Raw genomic sequence first — 17,852 nt, forward strand, 5'->3', positions numbered from 1 at the left:
TGTAACTTTGTAACCATTTAACACCCCTATTTTCACTGTAGCCCTGCACCTCTCGTTTCTGCTGGCTCAGGATAGCTGTGTGGTTATGCCAGGGGGATCTGCTAGGCAGAACTTGTTGGCATAAACAGTTGAAAGATGCCGACAGACTGAGCAGTCCATTTGGTACGTGTTGCTGCGGATCAGTGTCTGGGGGTGGACACAAAGGGAATGGAGAGAGTGAGGAACTGGGCGGGAAGTGGATTTGATGTGGGCCATCAGTCATGATCTTGCAGCATTTTTTTGGGGGGAAAAAGAAGTATCCTGGGCATGTTGTCTTCACTGGCTCAGGTAACATTTATTGCGCCTCCCTAATTGCCATTGAGAAGTTATGTTAGAGACAAAAAAAATCTGCATATGTTGGAATCCAAGGTAGACAAGCAGGAGGCTGGAAGAACACAGCAAGCCAGACAGCATCAGGAGCATCTTCGAGGAGAAAGTGAGGTCTGCAGATGCTGGAGATCAGAGCTGAAAATGTGTTGCTGAAAAAGCGCAGCAGGTCAGGCAGCATCCAGATTCCTGAAGAAGGGCTTATGCCCGAAACATCGAATCTCCTGTTCCCTGGATTTGCAGCATCGGGAGAAGTCAACGTGAAGAAGGGTTGATTTGGAGATGCCGGTGTTGGACTGGGGTATACAAAGTTAAAAATCACACAACACCAGGTTATAGTCCAACAGGTTTAATTGGAAGCACACTAGCTTTCGGAGCAATGTTCCTTCATCAGGTGGTTGTGGAGGGCTCAATTGTAAGGCACAGAATTTATAGCAAAAGTTTACAGTGTGATGTAACTGAAATTATTCATTGATAAAAATACCTTATTTTATCTGTTGAGTCTTTTTCATCTGTTCCAATACCATGATAGTTTCACTTCTTTCATGTGTGAATCACATAACTAGACAATATGTTGTCTCGCTAACACCTATTATTACAGTTAACCTGAGAATGCAACTTTTCAAAAAAAAAAGGTTTTGTGATTTACACATAAAAGAAGTGAAACTATCATGGTATTCGAACAGATGAAAGACTCAACAGACACTTTTTCAATGAATAATTTCAGTGACATCACACTGTAAACATTTGCTATAAATTCTGTGTCTTACAATTGAGCCCTCCACAACCAGCTGATGAAGGAGCGTCGCTCCGAAAGCTAGTGCTTCCAATTAAACTTGTTGGACTATAACCTGGTGTTGTGTGATTTTTAACCCGAAATATTGACTTCTCCGCCTCCTGATGCTGCCTAGCTTCCTGTGTTCTTCCAGCCTCCTGCATGTCTACCTATGTGGCAGGCTCCTTTTATGAAGTGAAAATTGTAATACTTGGGAAATTAGTCTGAGTTAAGAATGGCTAACCTTAGTTTGGTGCCCTGCTTTATCGGTGAACTATCCAAATAACGCATTTAAACATTTGATGGTATTGATGTCAAAAGCTTGGTATTAAATATTTTATTCCCTGATTACTGGTAACATTTACTGTAACGTTTGGGCGCATTGTTCCTCATAACCGAAATAATGGTGTATGTACAAGCTGACGGTCTCCCAAGTTATTCAGAATCTGTTGCTGTTTTTGTTTCATGTTCAGGAAATAAGAGTGAATCCAGTAACTACATTGGGAATGTTCTTCATAATCTTCCAAATCAGCTGGTGGGGACAGAAACCAACAAGATCAGTTATTTTGGCCAAGGTAAGGCTTTGATCCAGATAGCAGCCATTGCCATCTGACACAGGGGCTGAGATAATGACAAACCCATTCGATGTTCAGTGTAAGAACCAGAATTGTTCGCCAAGGCAGAATGTGGAAAGCAGCTGGACATTCTGTAAAATTTAGCTCAGAGCTGACCATGCCTTTTTTTGTGCGTGTGTATGCGCGTGCTGCTGTACAGAGTGTTAAGGAGTGAACTATATTTTGAGGGCTGTTAGACAATATGATCCAAGAGTTAGCTGTAAAATTAGCACGGTGGCTCAGTGGTTAGCACTGCTGCCTCACAGCACCAGGGTCCCAGGTTCGATTCCAGTCTCAGGCAACTGTCTGTGTGGAGTTTGCACGATCTCCCCGTGTCTGTGTGGGTTTCCTCCGGAAGCTCCAGTTTTCTCCCACAGTCCAAAGATGTGCAGGTCAGGTGAATTGGCCGTGCTAAATTGCCCATAGTGTTAGGTACATTAGTCAGAGGAAAATTAGACTGGGTGGGTTACTCTTTGGAGGGTCGGTGTGGACTTGTTGGGCCAAAGGGCCTGTTTCCACGCTGTAAGAAATCTAATCTTAAAAAAAAACACACAGTGGAGACTGAGCAACTAGGGAAGTTGGAAAATTAATCCCTCCGATATCCCTGCTGCACGTCATACGGTGATTGAAGAGAAGCATTAGATGGTGGAAGTCTAAGACTAGGCTTATGCTGGAATGATCATGGAATTTCAGGATTGGTATCATTTTACGGAAATGGAGGCTGGTTAAACAATGCCTTAATTTTACAATGCGCAGGAGAAAGTGAGGTCTGCAGATGCTGGAGATCAGAGCTGAAAATGTGTTGCTGGAAAAGCACAGCAGGTCAGGCAGCATCCAAGGAACAGGAGATTCGACGTTGAAGGGCTTATGCCCAAAACGTCGAATCTCCTCTTCCTTGGATGCTGCCTGACCTGCTGCGCTTTTCCAGCAACACATTTTCAGCTTTTACAATGCGCACTCTTGTTTTCAAATCACTCTGTGGCCTTGCCACCCTCTATCTCTGTGTGTTCCTCCAGCCCAATAATATTGAAATACCCATTCCTTTAATTCCATCCTCTCCTTATTTCAATTGCTCAGAAGCCAGGGTCCAAAGTTCTGGAATTCCCTCCCGAAACCCTCCTTCTCTCAACCTTCACTTTCCTCTTTTAAGACAGTCCTTAAAACTGATCTTTGTGACAGTTTATATTGGGTCATCTGCCTTATTATTTCCAAGGTGCAGTTTCTGGTTTCACAGTGCCTCCCTCTGTGAAGTGTCTAGGATGTTATTACATTAAAGGGTTTATAAAAATGCACATTTTTTTTGTAATAATGTCATGACACAAGAGTGCCACAATGTGGCGCCACATAGTCTGGACAGATTGGTTTAGCTCAGTTGGGCAAGTTCCCAGATCTCAGGCATTGGAAATGAGAAGGAGGCACGGAGTGGAACAAGGCAGTGCATTAACAATGAACGTCCACGTCTTAGCAGCAAGGTCCCTGGCTGGTCAATTCAAAAGGGAAGCCAGTAGACAAGGAAACAAAATGAGGTTATGAGCACAAAACTGGGAGTGATCCCTGTCTGAGGGAGCTGGGACTTGCTTCTATATTTAACATTGTCAGGGGAGAAAAGATTAATAAAAACTAACAGGTCCGGCAGCATCTGCGGAGAAAGAAACAGAGTTAACGCCTCGAGTCTTGTATGAATGTTCTTCGGAGCTTCAGAGTCATATCAGACTTGAATCATTAACTCTGCTCCTTTATCCACAGATGTTACTGAGTTTCTCCAGTTTTCTCTGTCCATGTTTCATAAAATTGTAATAGATATTTTCTAATCAGCCTGTTCAGAGACATACCTCGAGCAGGTGGGAGTCGAACCCTGCGTCCACTGGCTCAGAGGTAGGAACACTGTCACTGTGCGTAAAAAAGTGAGGTCTGCAGATGCTGGAGATCACAGCTAAAAATGTGTTGCTGGTTAAAGCACAGCAGGTTAGGCAGCATCCTATTCCTTGGATGCTGCCTAACCTGCTGTGCTTTAACCAGCAACACATTTTCAACACTGTCACTGTGCCACTAGAACCACAAGGTGTCTATGTATTTAACATCATGCCCTTTAAAGCCTTTTGGGAACCATTGCTCAGCAGTAATTTGTTCTAGTTTGGCCAATTATTGATTAGATTAGATTACTTACAGTGTGGAAACAGGCCCTTCGGCCCAACAAGTCCACACCGACCCGCCGAAGCGCAACCCACCCATACCCCTACATTTACCCCTTACCTAACACTATGGGCAATTTAGCATGGCCAATTCACCTGACCCGCATATCTTTGGACTGTGGGAGGAAACCGGAGCACCCGGAGAAAACCCACGCAGACACGGGGAGAATGTGCAAACTCCACACAGTCAGTCGCCTGAGTCAGGAATTGAACCTGGGTCTCAGGCGCTGTGAGGCAGCAGTGCTAACCACCGTGCCACCGTGCCGCCCGTATTGACCTAAGTTAAAGGCTCACTGTACACATCGGGACATGGGACTGGTTCTCAAAGGTGGAGCACCATCGAAACATAGAATATAGGAGCAAGAGGAGGCCATTCTGCCTTTCAAGCCTGATCATGCGATACAATCATGGCTGATGATCCAACTCCGTAATATACTGTTCAGGCTTTGCCCCAAACCCTTTGATCCCAATAGTCTTAAGAACCCATACATGTCTCTTTCTTGGAAACAATAGGAGGCCTCTCAGTACTGAAGGAGCAGCAAGCTGCCTTCTCATTCAGAGAGAATCTCTATCTTGACCTTACTTCTCAAAGACTTAGCAGTCATAGAGATGTACAGCATGGAAGCAGTCTTTCAGTCCAACTTGTCCATGCCGACCAGATATCCCAATCTAATCTAGTCCCACCTGTCAGCACCTGGCCAATATACCTCCAAACCTTTCCTATTCATATACCGATCCAAATGCCTCTTAAATGTTGCAATTGTACCAGCCTCCACCACTTCCTCTGGCAGTTCATTCCATACACGTACCACCCTCTGCATGAAAAAGTTGCCCCTTACGTCTCTTTTATATCTTTCCCCTCTCACCCTCAACCCTCTAATTCTGGACTCTCCCCACCCCAGGAAAAAGACTTTGTCTGTTTATCCTATCCATGCCCCTCATGATTTTGTAAAATTCAATAATGTCACCCCTCAGCCTCTGACGCTCCAGGGAAAACAGCCTAAACCTATTCAAACTCTCCCTATAGCTCAAATCCTCCAACCCTGGCAACATCCTTGTAAATCGTTTCTGAACCCTTTCAAGTTTCACAACATTTTTCCAATAGGAAGGAGACTAGAATTGCACGCAATATTCCAACAGCGGCCTAACCAATGTCCTGTCCAGCCGCAACATGACCTCCCAACTCCTGTACTCAATACTCTGACCAATAAAGGAAAGCATACCAAATGCTTTCTTCACTATCCTATCTACCTGCGACTCCACTTTCAAGGAGCTATGAACCTGCACTCCAAGGTCTCTTTGTTCAGCAACTCTCCCTAGGACCTTACCGTTAAGTGTATAAAGTCCTGCTAAGATTTGCTTTCCCAAAATGCAGCACCTCGCATTTATCTAAATTAAACTCCACCTGCCACTTCTCACCCATCGACCCATCTGATCAAGATCCCATTGTAATCTGAGGTAACATTTTTTGCTGTCCGCTCCACCAATTTTGGTGTCATCAGCAAATTTAATAACTATACTTCTTTTGCACACATCCAAATCATTTATATAAATAACGAAAAGTAGAGGGCCCAGCACCGACCCTTGTGACACTCCACTGGTCACAGGCCTACAGCCTGAAAAACAACCCTCCACCATCACCCTCTGTCTTCTACCTTTTGAGCCAGTTCTGTACCAAATGGCTAGTTCTCTCTGTATTCAATGAGATCTAACCTTGCAAATCAGTCTCCCATGGGGAACCTTGTCGAACACCTTAGTGAAGTCCATATAGATCACATCTACCGCACTGCCCTCATCAATCCACTTTGTTACTCCTTCAAAAAACTCAATCAACATCTGATCAGGTCCTGGGGATATATCTATTTTTATGTGTTTCAAGACATCCAGCACTTCCTCCTTTGTAATGTGGACATTTTTCAAGATGTCACCATCTATTTCCCTACATTCTAAATCTTCCATGTCCTTCTCCAAAGTAAACACTGGTGCAAAATACCCGTTTAATATCTCCCCTTCTTCTGCAGCTCCACACAAAGGCTGTCTTGCTGATCTTTGAGGGGCCCTATTCTTTCCCTTGTTACTCTTTTGTCCCTAATGTATTTGTAAAAACCCTCTGAATTCTCCAGTTAGGTCACTATTGTGGAGGGGAAGCCAGACAATTTAGAACTGGGGTGCAAAGGTTGCCAGAGGTACTGCTGGCCTCATCCCCGATGCCTTGGGAACACAGTGATTGGGGAATTAATCATTTTCAAGCAATTGTCCTTTACAATCCCTGTTGGGCAGAAAGGCGTCATTGAGTTTGCAACGACTCTCCAAAGACCATCCCACCATAAACCTATAACCCTGCATTTCCCATGGCCAAACCACCTAACCTGCACATCCCTGGACACTATTGTCAATTTAGCTTGGCCAATCCACCTAATCTCCACGTCTTTGGACTGTGGGAGGAAACCAAGGTACCCAGCAGAAACCTACACGGACACAGGGAGAATGTGCAAACTCCACACACACCCATCACCCGAGTTGGAATTGAACCCAGGTCTATGGCACTGTGAGGCAGCAGTGCTAATCACTGAGCCACTGTGCCACTTTAATTCCTATGAAATGATTCCACTTGGAGGTGGGCACTCTGCCTGCAGGAAAATTGCCCCGGAGATCAAACGGTGCCAACAAGCCACAGTCATTCACTCATAGCACCCACTCCCCATTCAAGTCTGTGCTTAACAACATCAGGAGATAAAACCCCTGGTCACATTGTCCACTTTAATCTAAAACAACTGCAAGACAAGTAAGTTTCTTGCTTCACTAACGGAAATTGCTGAAAAAGCTCAGCAGGTCTGGCAACATTAGTGAAGAGAAATCAGAGTTAATGTTTCGGGTCCAGTGACCCTTCCTCAGAACTGATGAAGTATCATCAGAGCTGAAATATTAACTCTGATTTCACTTCATAGATGCTGTCAGTCCTGTTGAGCTTTTCCAGCAATTTCTGTTTCTGTTTTTGTTTCTGATTTCCAGCATTCACAGTTCTTTTAGTTTGTATTAAGTCTCTTGCTTAACCGTGTATTCCTAAAGAGGGATTGTATGTTCTTATCAAATGTCATTTCTTTCTTCAAGAAGGTACAGCGAACATCTCCATAGGCGAGGCCAGGGGAGTTCAGATTGGCAACAATAACACTATGAATATTGGAAAACAGGTTTTCAACACAAAAAAAAAGAATGGCTCCAAAGTTTCCAGACAGATACAAAGTGCTCAGCAATTGAATATTGCCGGTAAGTCAGAATTTTGTGCTTGCAGGTAAATCAATTCGCTGCTAATTGTTACAGAGAAAGGAAGTGCCGTTCAGTCAACAATGGTGCACATTTGAGGTGGTATCAGCTCAGGATTGAAACTAACTGAGAAGACACCTACGGAATGCACAAATGCGCAGGTCAACATGAAAATTTGGGAAATTCCGTCCAAAATGCCTTGTTCGTTCAAAAGCTCCTCAGTACCCGAATTTCACCAAGTGACACGGCATTCAGGTAAAACCAAAGGTGTGAAATTGCTGCACGTGAGAATCATTGGATTCTCACTGAACACTCCAGAACAAAAAATGAGTTCTTGGTCTTTCACTGACATTTTAGTGATGTAATAATCTTAACTACTGCCACAAAGCCCCTCTCCCCCGAAAACATAACTTGGAGGTGCTGATATTAGACTGGGATGGACAAAGTTAAAAGTCACACAACACCAGGTTATAGTCGAGCAGGTTTATTTAAAATCACAAGCTTTTCAAGTGCTGCTGTTTCATCACCTGACAAAGGGGCAGTGCTCTGAAAGCTTCTGACTTTAAATAAACCTGTTGGACTATAACTTGGTGTTGTGTGACTTTTGACTTTGTCCATCCCAGTCTAATATCAGCACCTCCAAGTTGACTGGGATGGACAAAGTCAAAAGTCACACAACACCAGGTTATAGTCCAACAGGTTTATTTAAAGTCACAAGCTTTCAGAGCACTGCCCCTTTGTCAGGTGATGAAACAGCAGCACTCGAAAAGCTTGTGATTTTAAATAAATCTGCTCGACTATAACCTGGTGTTGTGTGACTTTTGACTTTGTCTGAAAACATACTTTTACAAGCTGGGAGAATCATTCTTAGAACTATATTAAAAGAAACATGATTAAAATTCTGTATTTTTGTTTTCTATATCATTTATCTCTCTTCCTTTAATCCTATCTTTCTTTGCCTCCCATTGGAACATATCTCCATGGGTGCAACCTTCGGAATCAGCCCCGGTGCAGAGACTGAGGTCAAGTGGTCAAGCCCAAGGAGTTGGGACTTTATTTGGATTCGGAGGGTAGATTGATCGCTTGCGTGTGTATTTTTATATCTTGCATAAAACCCGTATTCTCAACATCTCACTGCCCCATTCCCAGTTACTGAGTCTTTTCTCCAATAATTCATCTCCAATAATTCACCATGTGCTGATTTCTGCTTCTCTACCGACACCACAACTGAAGACACCTGGCTTGCAAACGTACAAAATAGGTGCAATTGTAGCTCATTCGGCCTGACCTATTCTGATATTCAATAAGATCTGTCTGTGTTTGGAATTCCACATTCCCTTCTTCCTCTGTTAAATCTTTTACGCCATGCCTAACAAAAATCGATTCACCTCTCTCTTAAAGCTATTAATTCCAGCCTCTGCTGCCTTCTGAGGCAGAGAGTTCCAACATTGTATTACCCTCCAAAGGGAAAAACCATTCTCCTCCTCTCTGTCACAAATGGGTGACTTGTAATTTTAAAACAGTGTCCCCTAGGTCTGACCTCCTACACAAGAGCAAATATTCTTTCCATGTCACCTGGTCAACACCAGTTAGGATCTTACACGTGCCAATCAGGTCACCCCTCACTCTTCTAACCACCAGTGGAAACAAGCCCAGTCTGTCCAACTCATCCTGATAAGACTTAAAATTGCACTGAATATAACAAATATCAAAACAACCCAGCAATGCCTGGGTGATAATAATCTATAATGTGTGGTTTTGACTGTGTTTCTTACCGGAGTTATGGACAGCCCATCTCGGCTTTAACTGCATACTGAGTAATGCCTCCTTTCCTCCTCTCTCCACCACCCCCCCACCTCCCCTCCCACACCACACCCCCCCCCCCCATGGCGATATGTTCCAAAGGGAGGCAAAGGAAGAAAGGAGTAATGAAGAGAGATAAATAACATAGAAAACACAAATACATTCCCACATATGTGCGCGCGCACACACACACACACACACTCCCTAGCTCTGTACCTGGAGCCTGGCAGATTTATTTCACGCAAATGTCCCTCCTTCTCATGGAGATCTAGTTCCCCCCCCCACCAGCAAAAAGTTGGAGTGTTGGAAAAACTCTGCAGCATCTGTGGGGAGGTCAAGTTGTGGATAAGGGTGGGGGGGTGGGTGTGGTGGGGGGGGGGGAGGTGGGTCTAGGTACTGGGATTAGGGTGAGGAGACATGTTTTGACCCCTGGCATTAGAGGTGGGAACATAAGTGAATGGTTAGAATGTTGGCTTGTGGGATGGACTGGGTTGTGTTCACGACTCTCTGTAGTTTCTTATTGTCCTGGGCAGAGCATTGCTGTACCAGGCCTGATGCATCCAGATAGGATGCTTTCTGTGATGCTTCTGTAAAAATACATGCTCTTCCACCCACTCTGAGTGCAATGTAAATGTTTTTTTTTCCTACAGTTTTGCTTCTCTTTTATTGAGTGCCACTGAAGAACGTGGCACTGATTTTGCTTTTTCTCTCTCTCCCTCCTCCATTCTCAGACAATACACCAGTTCAAGAATCTCACCTGGACCTGCTGCGGGGAGAGTTGGGCAAAGATTGGAAACACTGTGCTCGTAAGCTGGGCTTCAGAGAGTCCGAAATCGACGAGATTGATCATGATTATGAAAGGGACGGATTGAAGGAGAAAGTTTACAAAATGCTACACAAGTGGCAAATGAAGGAAGGATCCAAAGGTGCCAGCCTTGGCAAGCTTGCCCAAGCCCTTTGTTCATGTCACAGATATGACCTGGTTCGCAGTTTGCAGAACTGCATCTAAGTTTATTCCGTTTGAAGGTAAGGATCTGTTTGAAGCTGGACCTGACTCTTTGGTGTCATATTTGACGCCGAAATGAGTTTCTGGTCACATACCTCACTGTCACTGAGATGGCCTACTTCCACCTCTGAAACATTCATTGATTCCATTCCTCACTCGCAACTTGCCAATACCTTTGTCATCTCCAGACTTTTCCAATCCCAACATTCTTCTGACCAGCCTTCAACTTCCAACCCTCTGTAAACTCAAAAGCTATCCAACCCTCTGCTGTCTAAATGTGCATCGATGCCCCTTCCTTTAACACCCCTGCCTTCGCTGACTCTCACTAGTTTCTAGTTAAGAAACACCTCATTTGTGAAATCTCAGTCTTTGCTTTTGCCCAGTCTGTGATAACGGATTGGCGTTGGTAGAACCATCCCATACGCTCCAATGTTGCAAAGACTGAGGTCTTGTGGTCAAGCCCAATGAGTTGGGACCTTTTTGATTTGCAGGGAAGAATGATTGCTTGTGTGTGTATTTTTATATCGTTCATAAATCTAAAATGCATTTTTGTTCTCAAGCTGCTTAAACATTTTTGACATATTTTGCTCGCCGTCCCTCTCCTCTGCAGATGCCAGTAATGAAGTTTGGTGGCATTTTGTTGCAAGCCCCAGTTTAAGGCCTTGTTCCTTTGGTTACATTCTCACTGAAGTGAAGACACTAATCCTCAAAGATGTCTTCATAAGATCATCGAGCCAAATGTAGCTTCACTTTCACATTACCCCTTCTTGTGGCCCATCTCGCTGCCCAGCTCCCTCGTCATTGTCTCCCCCATCACCACAGAGGGGGGATAGTAGATGGCTGTATGTATGATTGAAGGCTGGCATCCTGTGATGTACCACAGGGTCAGTGCTGGGTCCCATGTTGTTCACGATGCATATATATAGACAAATAAGAAGACAGTCTGAGGGAGGGTGGGCGGGAGGGTTTGTAAATTTGTGGATGACATGAAGATTGGCCGGATGTTGACTGTGAGGAAGAACGTTACAGGAAGATCTAGACAAGTTGGGTCGGGTGGGCTGATCAATGGCAGATGGAATCGAACCCTGAGAGGTGTGAGGTGCTGCACTTTGGAAGAAGGAACAAGACAAGGAGTGCTCAATGAATGGCAAGACAATAGGAAGCTCAGAGGAATCTTGGGATACTTGTTCACATATCCCTGAAGGCTGCAGGACAGAGTAATACAGGTAGACGATCCTTTATCCAAAATTGTCGGGACCAGCTGTTTTTCAGAATTTGGAATTTTCGAATTTCAGAATAAGTGACCGTTTGATGGTGAAATATTTTAAAAATTTTGCCAGAGGAGCAGACTTACTAATTAAAACAGGCCTTGAGAGAGTATTGAGGCCTGCCGGTGCTGGGCCACGCGCCCCCATGTCGCATCTGAGTCACATGCATCAAGTGAGTGTCGACCTGGGTTAACTGTTTGCATGGAGAAAGTGAGGACTGCAGATGCTGGAGATCAGAGCTGAAAATGTGTTGCTGGAAAAGCGCAGCAGGTCAGGCAGCATCCAAGGAGCAGGAGAATCAACGTTTTGGGCATGAGCCCTTCTTCAGGAATGAGAAAAGTGTGCCAAGCAGGCTAAGATAAAAGGTAGGGAGGAGGGACTTGGGGGAGGGGCGTTGGGAATGCAATAGGTGGAAGGAGGTTAAGGTGAGGGTGATAGGCCGGGGTGGGGGCGGAGAGGTCAGGAAGAAGATTGCAGGTTAGGAAGGTGGTGCTGAGTTTGAGGGTTGGGACTGAGACAAGATGGGGGGAGGGGAAATGAGGAAACTGGAGAAATCTGAGTTCATCCCTTGTGGCTGGAGGGTTCCTGGGCGGAAGATGAGGCACCCTTCCTCCAGCTGTCGTGTTGCTATCGCCAGACCATAGCAACACGACAGCTGGAGGAAGAGCGCCTTATCTTCCGCCCAGGAACCCTCCAACCACAAGGGATGAACTCCGATTTCTCCAGTTTCCTCATTTCCCCTCCCCCCACCTTGTCTCAGTTCCAACTCTCAAACTCAGCACCACCTTCCTAACCTGCAATCTTCTTCCTGACCTGTCCGTGCCCACCCCCACTCCGGCCTATCACCCTCACCTTGACCTCCTTCCACCTATCGCATTCCCAATGCCCCTCCCCCAAGTCCCTCCTCCCTACCTTTTATCTTAGCCTGCTGGACACACTTTCCTCATTCCTGAAGAAGGGCTATGCCCGAAACGTCGATTCTCCTGCTCCTTGGATGCTGCCTGACCTGCTGCGCTTAACTGTTTGCATACCAAGCAACCTTGTTACTGAGAAAAAAAACTTCACAAAAAAAACCTTTGGATTTCAGAGCTTTTCGGATTTTGGAACATCGGATAAAGGATAGTCTATCTGTAATTGTTTCAGAAGAGATACAGGACACTTGTCTTTATTAGTCGTGGCATAGATTATAAGAGCAGGGAAGTTCTGTTGGAGCTGCACAGGACTTTGTTTAGGCCACAGCTGGAGCACTGTGTGCAGTTCTGGTCACCGCACTATAGGAAGAATGGGATTGCACTGGAGGGGTCGCAGAGGAGATTCACCACAATGTTGCCTGGGATGGGGCAGGTCAGATATGAAGGTAGGCTGGATAGGCTCGGGTTGTTTACTCAGAGCGGAGAAGGTTGACAGTGGACCTGACTGAGGTGTGTAAGTTAATGTGGGGCATGGACAGGATGGATAGAAAGCAGGAGCATAATGTTAAGGTGAAGGGCAGGAGATTTAGTGGGGATTTTCACCCAGATGGTGGTGAGGATCTGGAATGGTCTGGCTGGGAGGGTAGTAAAGGTAGGAAACCTCACAACTTTTAAGAAGTTCCTGGAAGAGCACTTGAGAGTAATCAAGGCAATGGGGCAAGTGCTGGAATATGGGATTAATGTAGACAAATTGGTGTAGACCCAATGAGCTGAACACTCTCTTTTTTTCTCTCTCTCTCTCTCTCTCTCTCTCTCTCTCTATTACTCATTCACTCACTGCCCTGTTCCCTGAGTGAGACAGAGCAACAACAGGAACACAATAATGGTATCGACAGTGACGTGAAGCAACATGAATTTCTTATTTGAGTGCAGGTTGTGAGGAGATTGTATTTACTTTGAAATTGTACCGTGGCCTCGTCCCTCATTTTCTCCAGTCCCACCACCCTCAAAAAGATCTGCTCACTCGATTCTAAAAACTTGAGCATCCCTGGTTTTAGCTGTCGTATCATTGGAGGCCCCACGCTATAGAATTCCTTCTCTGCTTCTCTTTCCTCCTAAAGGACAATCAACAAAAATCCTCCCACTCATGTTCGAAAATCCTGTGAAGTGCCTTCAGACATTTTTACTACATTCAGGGTGTTATATAAGTGCTTATTGCGGGATGGCTGCTGGTATGGTCATGGAATACATTAAGACTTGCCTTGCTGTTTCAGTGTCAAAACCCTTGAAGGTATGGAGCTTTGAATAGCTCTTCGGATCCTGAACTTTTACAGTGTTTGGCTTTGATATGGAGAAATGGTGAATAGTTTGATCTATTGTATAGAGGTGGAAGTGTATATCAAGAATGTGAATGTCATTTTGTATTTGAGCAGTGGCCTGACCCATGAAAATATGGGGAGGTGACGCTCTGACTCATCATGAACAGCTCAGAATCTGCTCTGTCCATCAACGTTTGGTACTTACTAGTGTTTGAAGTTAGTGTGGGCCTGACTTTGAGCACAGCCTCTTCCCTCAGCCTACACAGATAGGCCAGATGACAAGCATCTTGACCCCCCCCTCCAGGATTGAGGTCTAAGCTGTGGGCTTCATTGGCAGCAGCAGTCCTCAGGCCTACACCTGGGAATTGGGGGGAGAAGGATTGGGGTTAGTCCTGCTCCCGGTTTCACAGATTTTTTTTGAAAAATAATCTAAATTGTCATCAGAACCAGATTATTAAAGCATAAAAAAAAGGAGCAGAAGTGGGTCTTTCAATCCCTCTGCCATTCAATAAGGTCATGGCTATAATTTCTGCTTCAGTGCCACTGGAGAATCTGCATTATTCATCCAGGTCTGTTATCAGACAATCGGCGCTTTACTGGTGCATCAACAAGTTTTAGTTCTTGAGGAATATTTCCCTTTTATAGACCCTTGACAGATGATCCCTGTGAATTCAGTAATGGGACATAGCTATTTTCTCAATAGCTAGCCAAAGCACTTATAACTACAAGTGTGCAGTCTCCTTACCCTTTCATAACTGACGCAATGGGTATGTCTCTCATATTCTGTCCCATTTATGAAAGGAAAAGATTGCGTGTTAGCAGGAAACCTGCACGTAGCAGTTTAAAGATTACTGTGTGGGATAGCCAGGCCAAAAGGCTATCTTGCTTTCTAGTTCTTCCTCCCCCACACATTTTTCAAAAAAGAAATTAATCACTGTTAGGAAGTTCCATGTCTTTCTTGTATTTCCAACGCACTCTTGGCTGGTCTCCAGCGTTCCCGCTTAAATAAACCTGAGCCCTTTCAAAAGTCTGCAGCCTGTGTCCAAACTTGTACCAAGTACCGTTCAGCCCTGGTCTCACTCACCTACATGGGTTCCTACTAAACAGCAACTTGGTTTTATAACTCTCAACCTAGTTTTCAAATCCCTCCATGTTGCTGTCCCCCTCTGTATCCCTCTCTAATCTCCTCCTCCAGGATCTAATCTCCCACTTCTGGCCCCAGTGTTCATGGCTCCAATATTGGCTTAAGCACTTGAACTTTAGCCCTGAACCCCACTGCTTCCTTTCCCGCCTCTAAAAGACCTCTTGAAATCAACCTCTTTGATCAAACTTGTCATCATCTGACCGAATATCTCATATCCCCTGCAGCTCAGTGACAGGTCTTGCTGCAGTTACAGTGTGTTTTGGTGCATATTGTGCACAATTCAGACTTTCCCACCCAAGTAATATCCTTGCTCTGCTTCAGAAAGGAAATGAAAATTCATGAATCTGCTTCTTGGGAAGAGGTAGAGGAGAAATTAAATTGAATGGGCTTGTACACTCTTTCTTGAATGTGGAGCTTTGAGAGGTGATCACTTTGAAACGCGCAACATTCTGAAAGGGCAGAGAGAGAGATCGATCCCCCTGGCTCCAGAACCAGGAGGAATAGCCTACTGATAAGGCAGTGGCCACTGAGTGAGAATTGAAATGCTAACATCTGAAATTGTTCACCCCCATAGAACTTTGATTGATCAACTATTGAGTGCATTCAAGACTGAGATCTGTAGAATTCTGGATTCTAACTGAATCAAGGGTTGGGTTGGGAGAGCTGACCTTGAAGATCAGCCATGATCCTATGGAATGGTGCAGTAAGACTGAGAGACTGATTGGTGCACCCTGCTCCTATTTCTTGTGATAACCACATGAACTGGTATTATTGTGCATTATGTATATATACTATTAATCAAGTCATTGGAATTTTTTTTTAACAGTCACTGAATTCTAGATGGTTTTGTTCAAAATGTAATTGTTTGAAATACTTAAACATTTTAATATGATATTTTATTACTTGATAAAATTAATTGATTTACACAGTAAAAACATACATTACTTATCATTCTAACATGAAGACAGCTTTGAAGAGTTTCTCTCTGTTGTTCTAGTTTGGATGGGTTAAAGTTTTACTCTCATTTTGTGCAGATGGTTATTTTATTGGTCACAATCATCATAGAGCCATACAGCATGGAAACACATCCTTTGATCCAACCAGTCCATGCAGAACACAATCCCAAACTAAACGAGTCCCATTTGGCCAACATCCCTCCAAACCTTTCTTCTTCATGTACTTATCCAAATGTCTTTTAAAAGTCGTAAGTGTACCCACATCCACCACTTCCTCGGGAAGTTCATTCCACATGCGAACCACTCTGTATATAAAAAAAATTCCTCTCATGTGTTTTTTAAACCTCTCTCTCATCACCTTCAAAAATATGCCCCCTAGTCTTGAAATCCCCCATCCTAGAGAAAAGACAACTACACTAATCTGATCTATACTCATGATTTTATAAAGCTAAACCACAGACAAAGGCCCATTGGCCCATTGGGTTTGCACCACCTGACTATTCTAATTCCATTTTCCAGCACTTAGCCCATTGCCTTGTACAGCAGGTCAAGCAGATGACGGGTCCTGACTGAAACGTCGACTCTCCTGCTTCTTTGATGCTGCTTGACCTGCTGTGCGTTTTCCAGCTCCACATTGTATCGAATCTGATTTTCCAGCATCTGCCATCCTCACTAATCTCCATAGCCTTGCATGCTTTGGCATTGTAACAGCACGTCTAAATACTTCTAAAGGTTATGAATATTTCTGCCTCTACCACTCTTATAGGCTGCATCATGATGTTCCAACTCCTATCAAATAAGCTGAGTAAGATTATGTGCTATTTAATACCAAACTGAAATAACATTTACTAGCCACTGTAAATGAACTTGTTTATAAATGATATAAGATCTGATATTAACACAGACTTCGGTGCATGGAACATTACAGCAAGTAGTTTTGAGTATTGGATGTTTACTAGGGGGACATGTAAAAGTTCTGGCTACGGCGATGAGAACTGACCCAAAAATAAGATGCTTTGAGTTTTATTGTGCCTGATGTAAAAGAGGAAAGGATGATCTGCTATAAATTCATCAACAGAGCTGATGCATCGAAACGACATGGTGGCCTCTGTGCTGGCTGCTGCTTCACTCCCTTCTTCGTTCACTTCCACAAAGGACTTGTGAACGACATTGGACAAAGACGGGGCACATGTCCCTGTCATTCCCGAGAAATCGGCGCTCATCCCATCGAAGGCCTCCGGCATTCCCATGGCAGAAAGTGTGGCCCTCAGGTCATAGCTTCCTTCCAGCTTGAATCTGGGCAGGTGGACAAGTGTTTCTGAAGAATCCAGGTTTTCCTCGCTGGTCCATTTCGATAGATTGTCGTACGTCAAACTCTTCAGCAGCTAGAAACGGAAAACAAATCGGCGCGATTAGAAATAAGGCAAGGGAAATATATTTCTGGTGGTGGGGTCCGTTTGTAGGTGGTGGAGAATAATGCGATATATATGGAGGTTGGTGGGTGAGCACCAGGAGATTTCTTTCCTTTTTGTGTTTGGATGTGTGGGGTTCAAGGGTAGAGGTGTGGGAGATGGAAGAGATGCGCTGGAAGGCATCATCAACCATGTGGGAGGGGAAATTGCGGTCTTTGAAGGAGGAGGCCATCTGATGTGTTCTGCGGTGGAACTGGTCCTCCTGGGAGCAGATGCAGCAGAGGTGGAGGAATTGGGAATAAGGGATATCATTTTTACAGGAGGCAGGGTGGGAGGAGGTGTAGTCCAGGCAGCTATGGGAGTTGTTGGGTTTGTAGAAAATATCAGTGTTGAGTCAGTCACCTTTGATGGAGATTGAGAGGTCCAGGAAGGAGAGGGAAGTGTCTGAGATGAGCAGGTGAATATGTCAGGGTGGAATGTGTTGGTGAAGTTGATGAATTGTTGAACTTCCTGGTGGGAGCATGAGGTGGCACCAATGTAGTCATCAATGCTCCAGATGAAAAGGATAGCCATGGGCACCCGCACGGGCCCCAGGTATGCCTAACTCTTTGTCAGCTACTTGGAATACTCTATCTTCCGGAGCTACATTGGCACCATTCGCCACCTCTTCCTCCGCTACATTGATGACTGCATTGATGCCACTTCATGCTCCCACAAGGAGGTTGAACAGTTCATCAACTTCACCAACACATTCCACTCCGACCTTAAATTCACCTGGACCATCTCTGACGCCTCTCTCCCCTTCCTGGACCTCTCCATCTC

General features: G+C 44.6%; 2 protein-coding genes across 5 annotated transcripts in view; one reads left to right on the forward strand and one right to left on the reverse strand.

Annotated features, from left to right (window-relative positions):
- Positions 1-15,592, forward strand: part of ripk1l (receptor (TNFRSF)-interacting serine-threonine kinase 1, like) — a 61,984-nt gene extending 46,392 nt beyond the window's left edge. Inside the window, exons 10-13 of one of the 2 annotated variants that reach the window (XM_060850245.1) lie at positions 1,615-1,716; positions 7,059-7,214; positions 9,746-10,040; positions 13,321-15,592. In XM_060850245.1, the coding sequence (XP_060706228.1) occupies positions 1,615-1,716; positions 7,059-7,214; positions 9,746-10,023 (536 nt within the window). In that variant the 3' untranslated portion in view covers positions 10,024-10,040; positions 13,321-15,592. Of the gene's footprint in view, positions 1-1,614; positions 1,717-7,058; positions 7,215-9,745; positions 10,965-13,320 lie in introns of those variants that run through there. The other variant, XM_060850244.1, reaches the window with a different exon arrangement.
- LOC132832327 (serpin B6-like) overlaps positions 15,537-17,852 on the reverse strand; it is a 39,793-nt gene continuing 37,477 nt past the window's right edge. For all 3 annotated transcript variants that reach the window (XM_060850248.1, XM_060850249.1, XM_060850247.1), the window contains exon 7: positions 15,537-17,003. In XM_060850248.1, coding sequence (XP_060706231.1) covers positions 16,599-17,003 — 405 coding nt within the window. In that variant the 3' untranslated portion in view covers positions 15,537-16,598. The remainder of the gene's footprint in view (positions 17,004-17,852) is intronic.

This window comes from Hemiscyllium ocellatum, chromosome 34 (genome assembly GCF_020745735.1).
Source record: "Hemiscyllium ocellatum isolate sHemOce1 chromosome 34, sHemOce1.pat.X.cur, whole genome shotgun sequence".
Taxonomy (NCBI): domain Eukaryota; kingdom Metazoa; phylum Chordata; class Chondrichthyes; order Orectolobiformes; family Hemiscylliidae; genus Hemiscyllium; species Hemiscyllium ocellatum.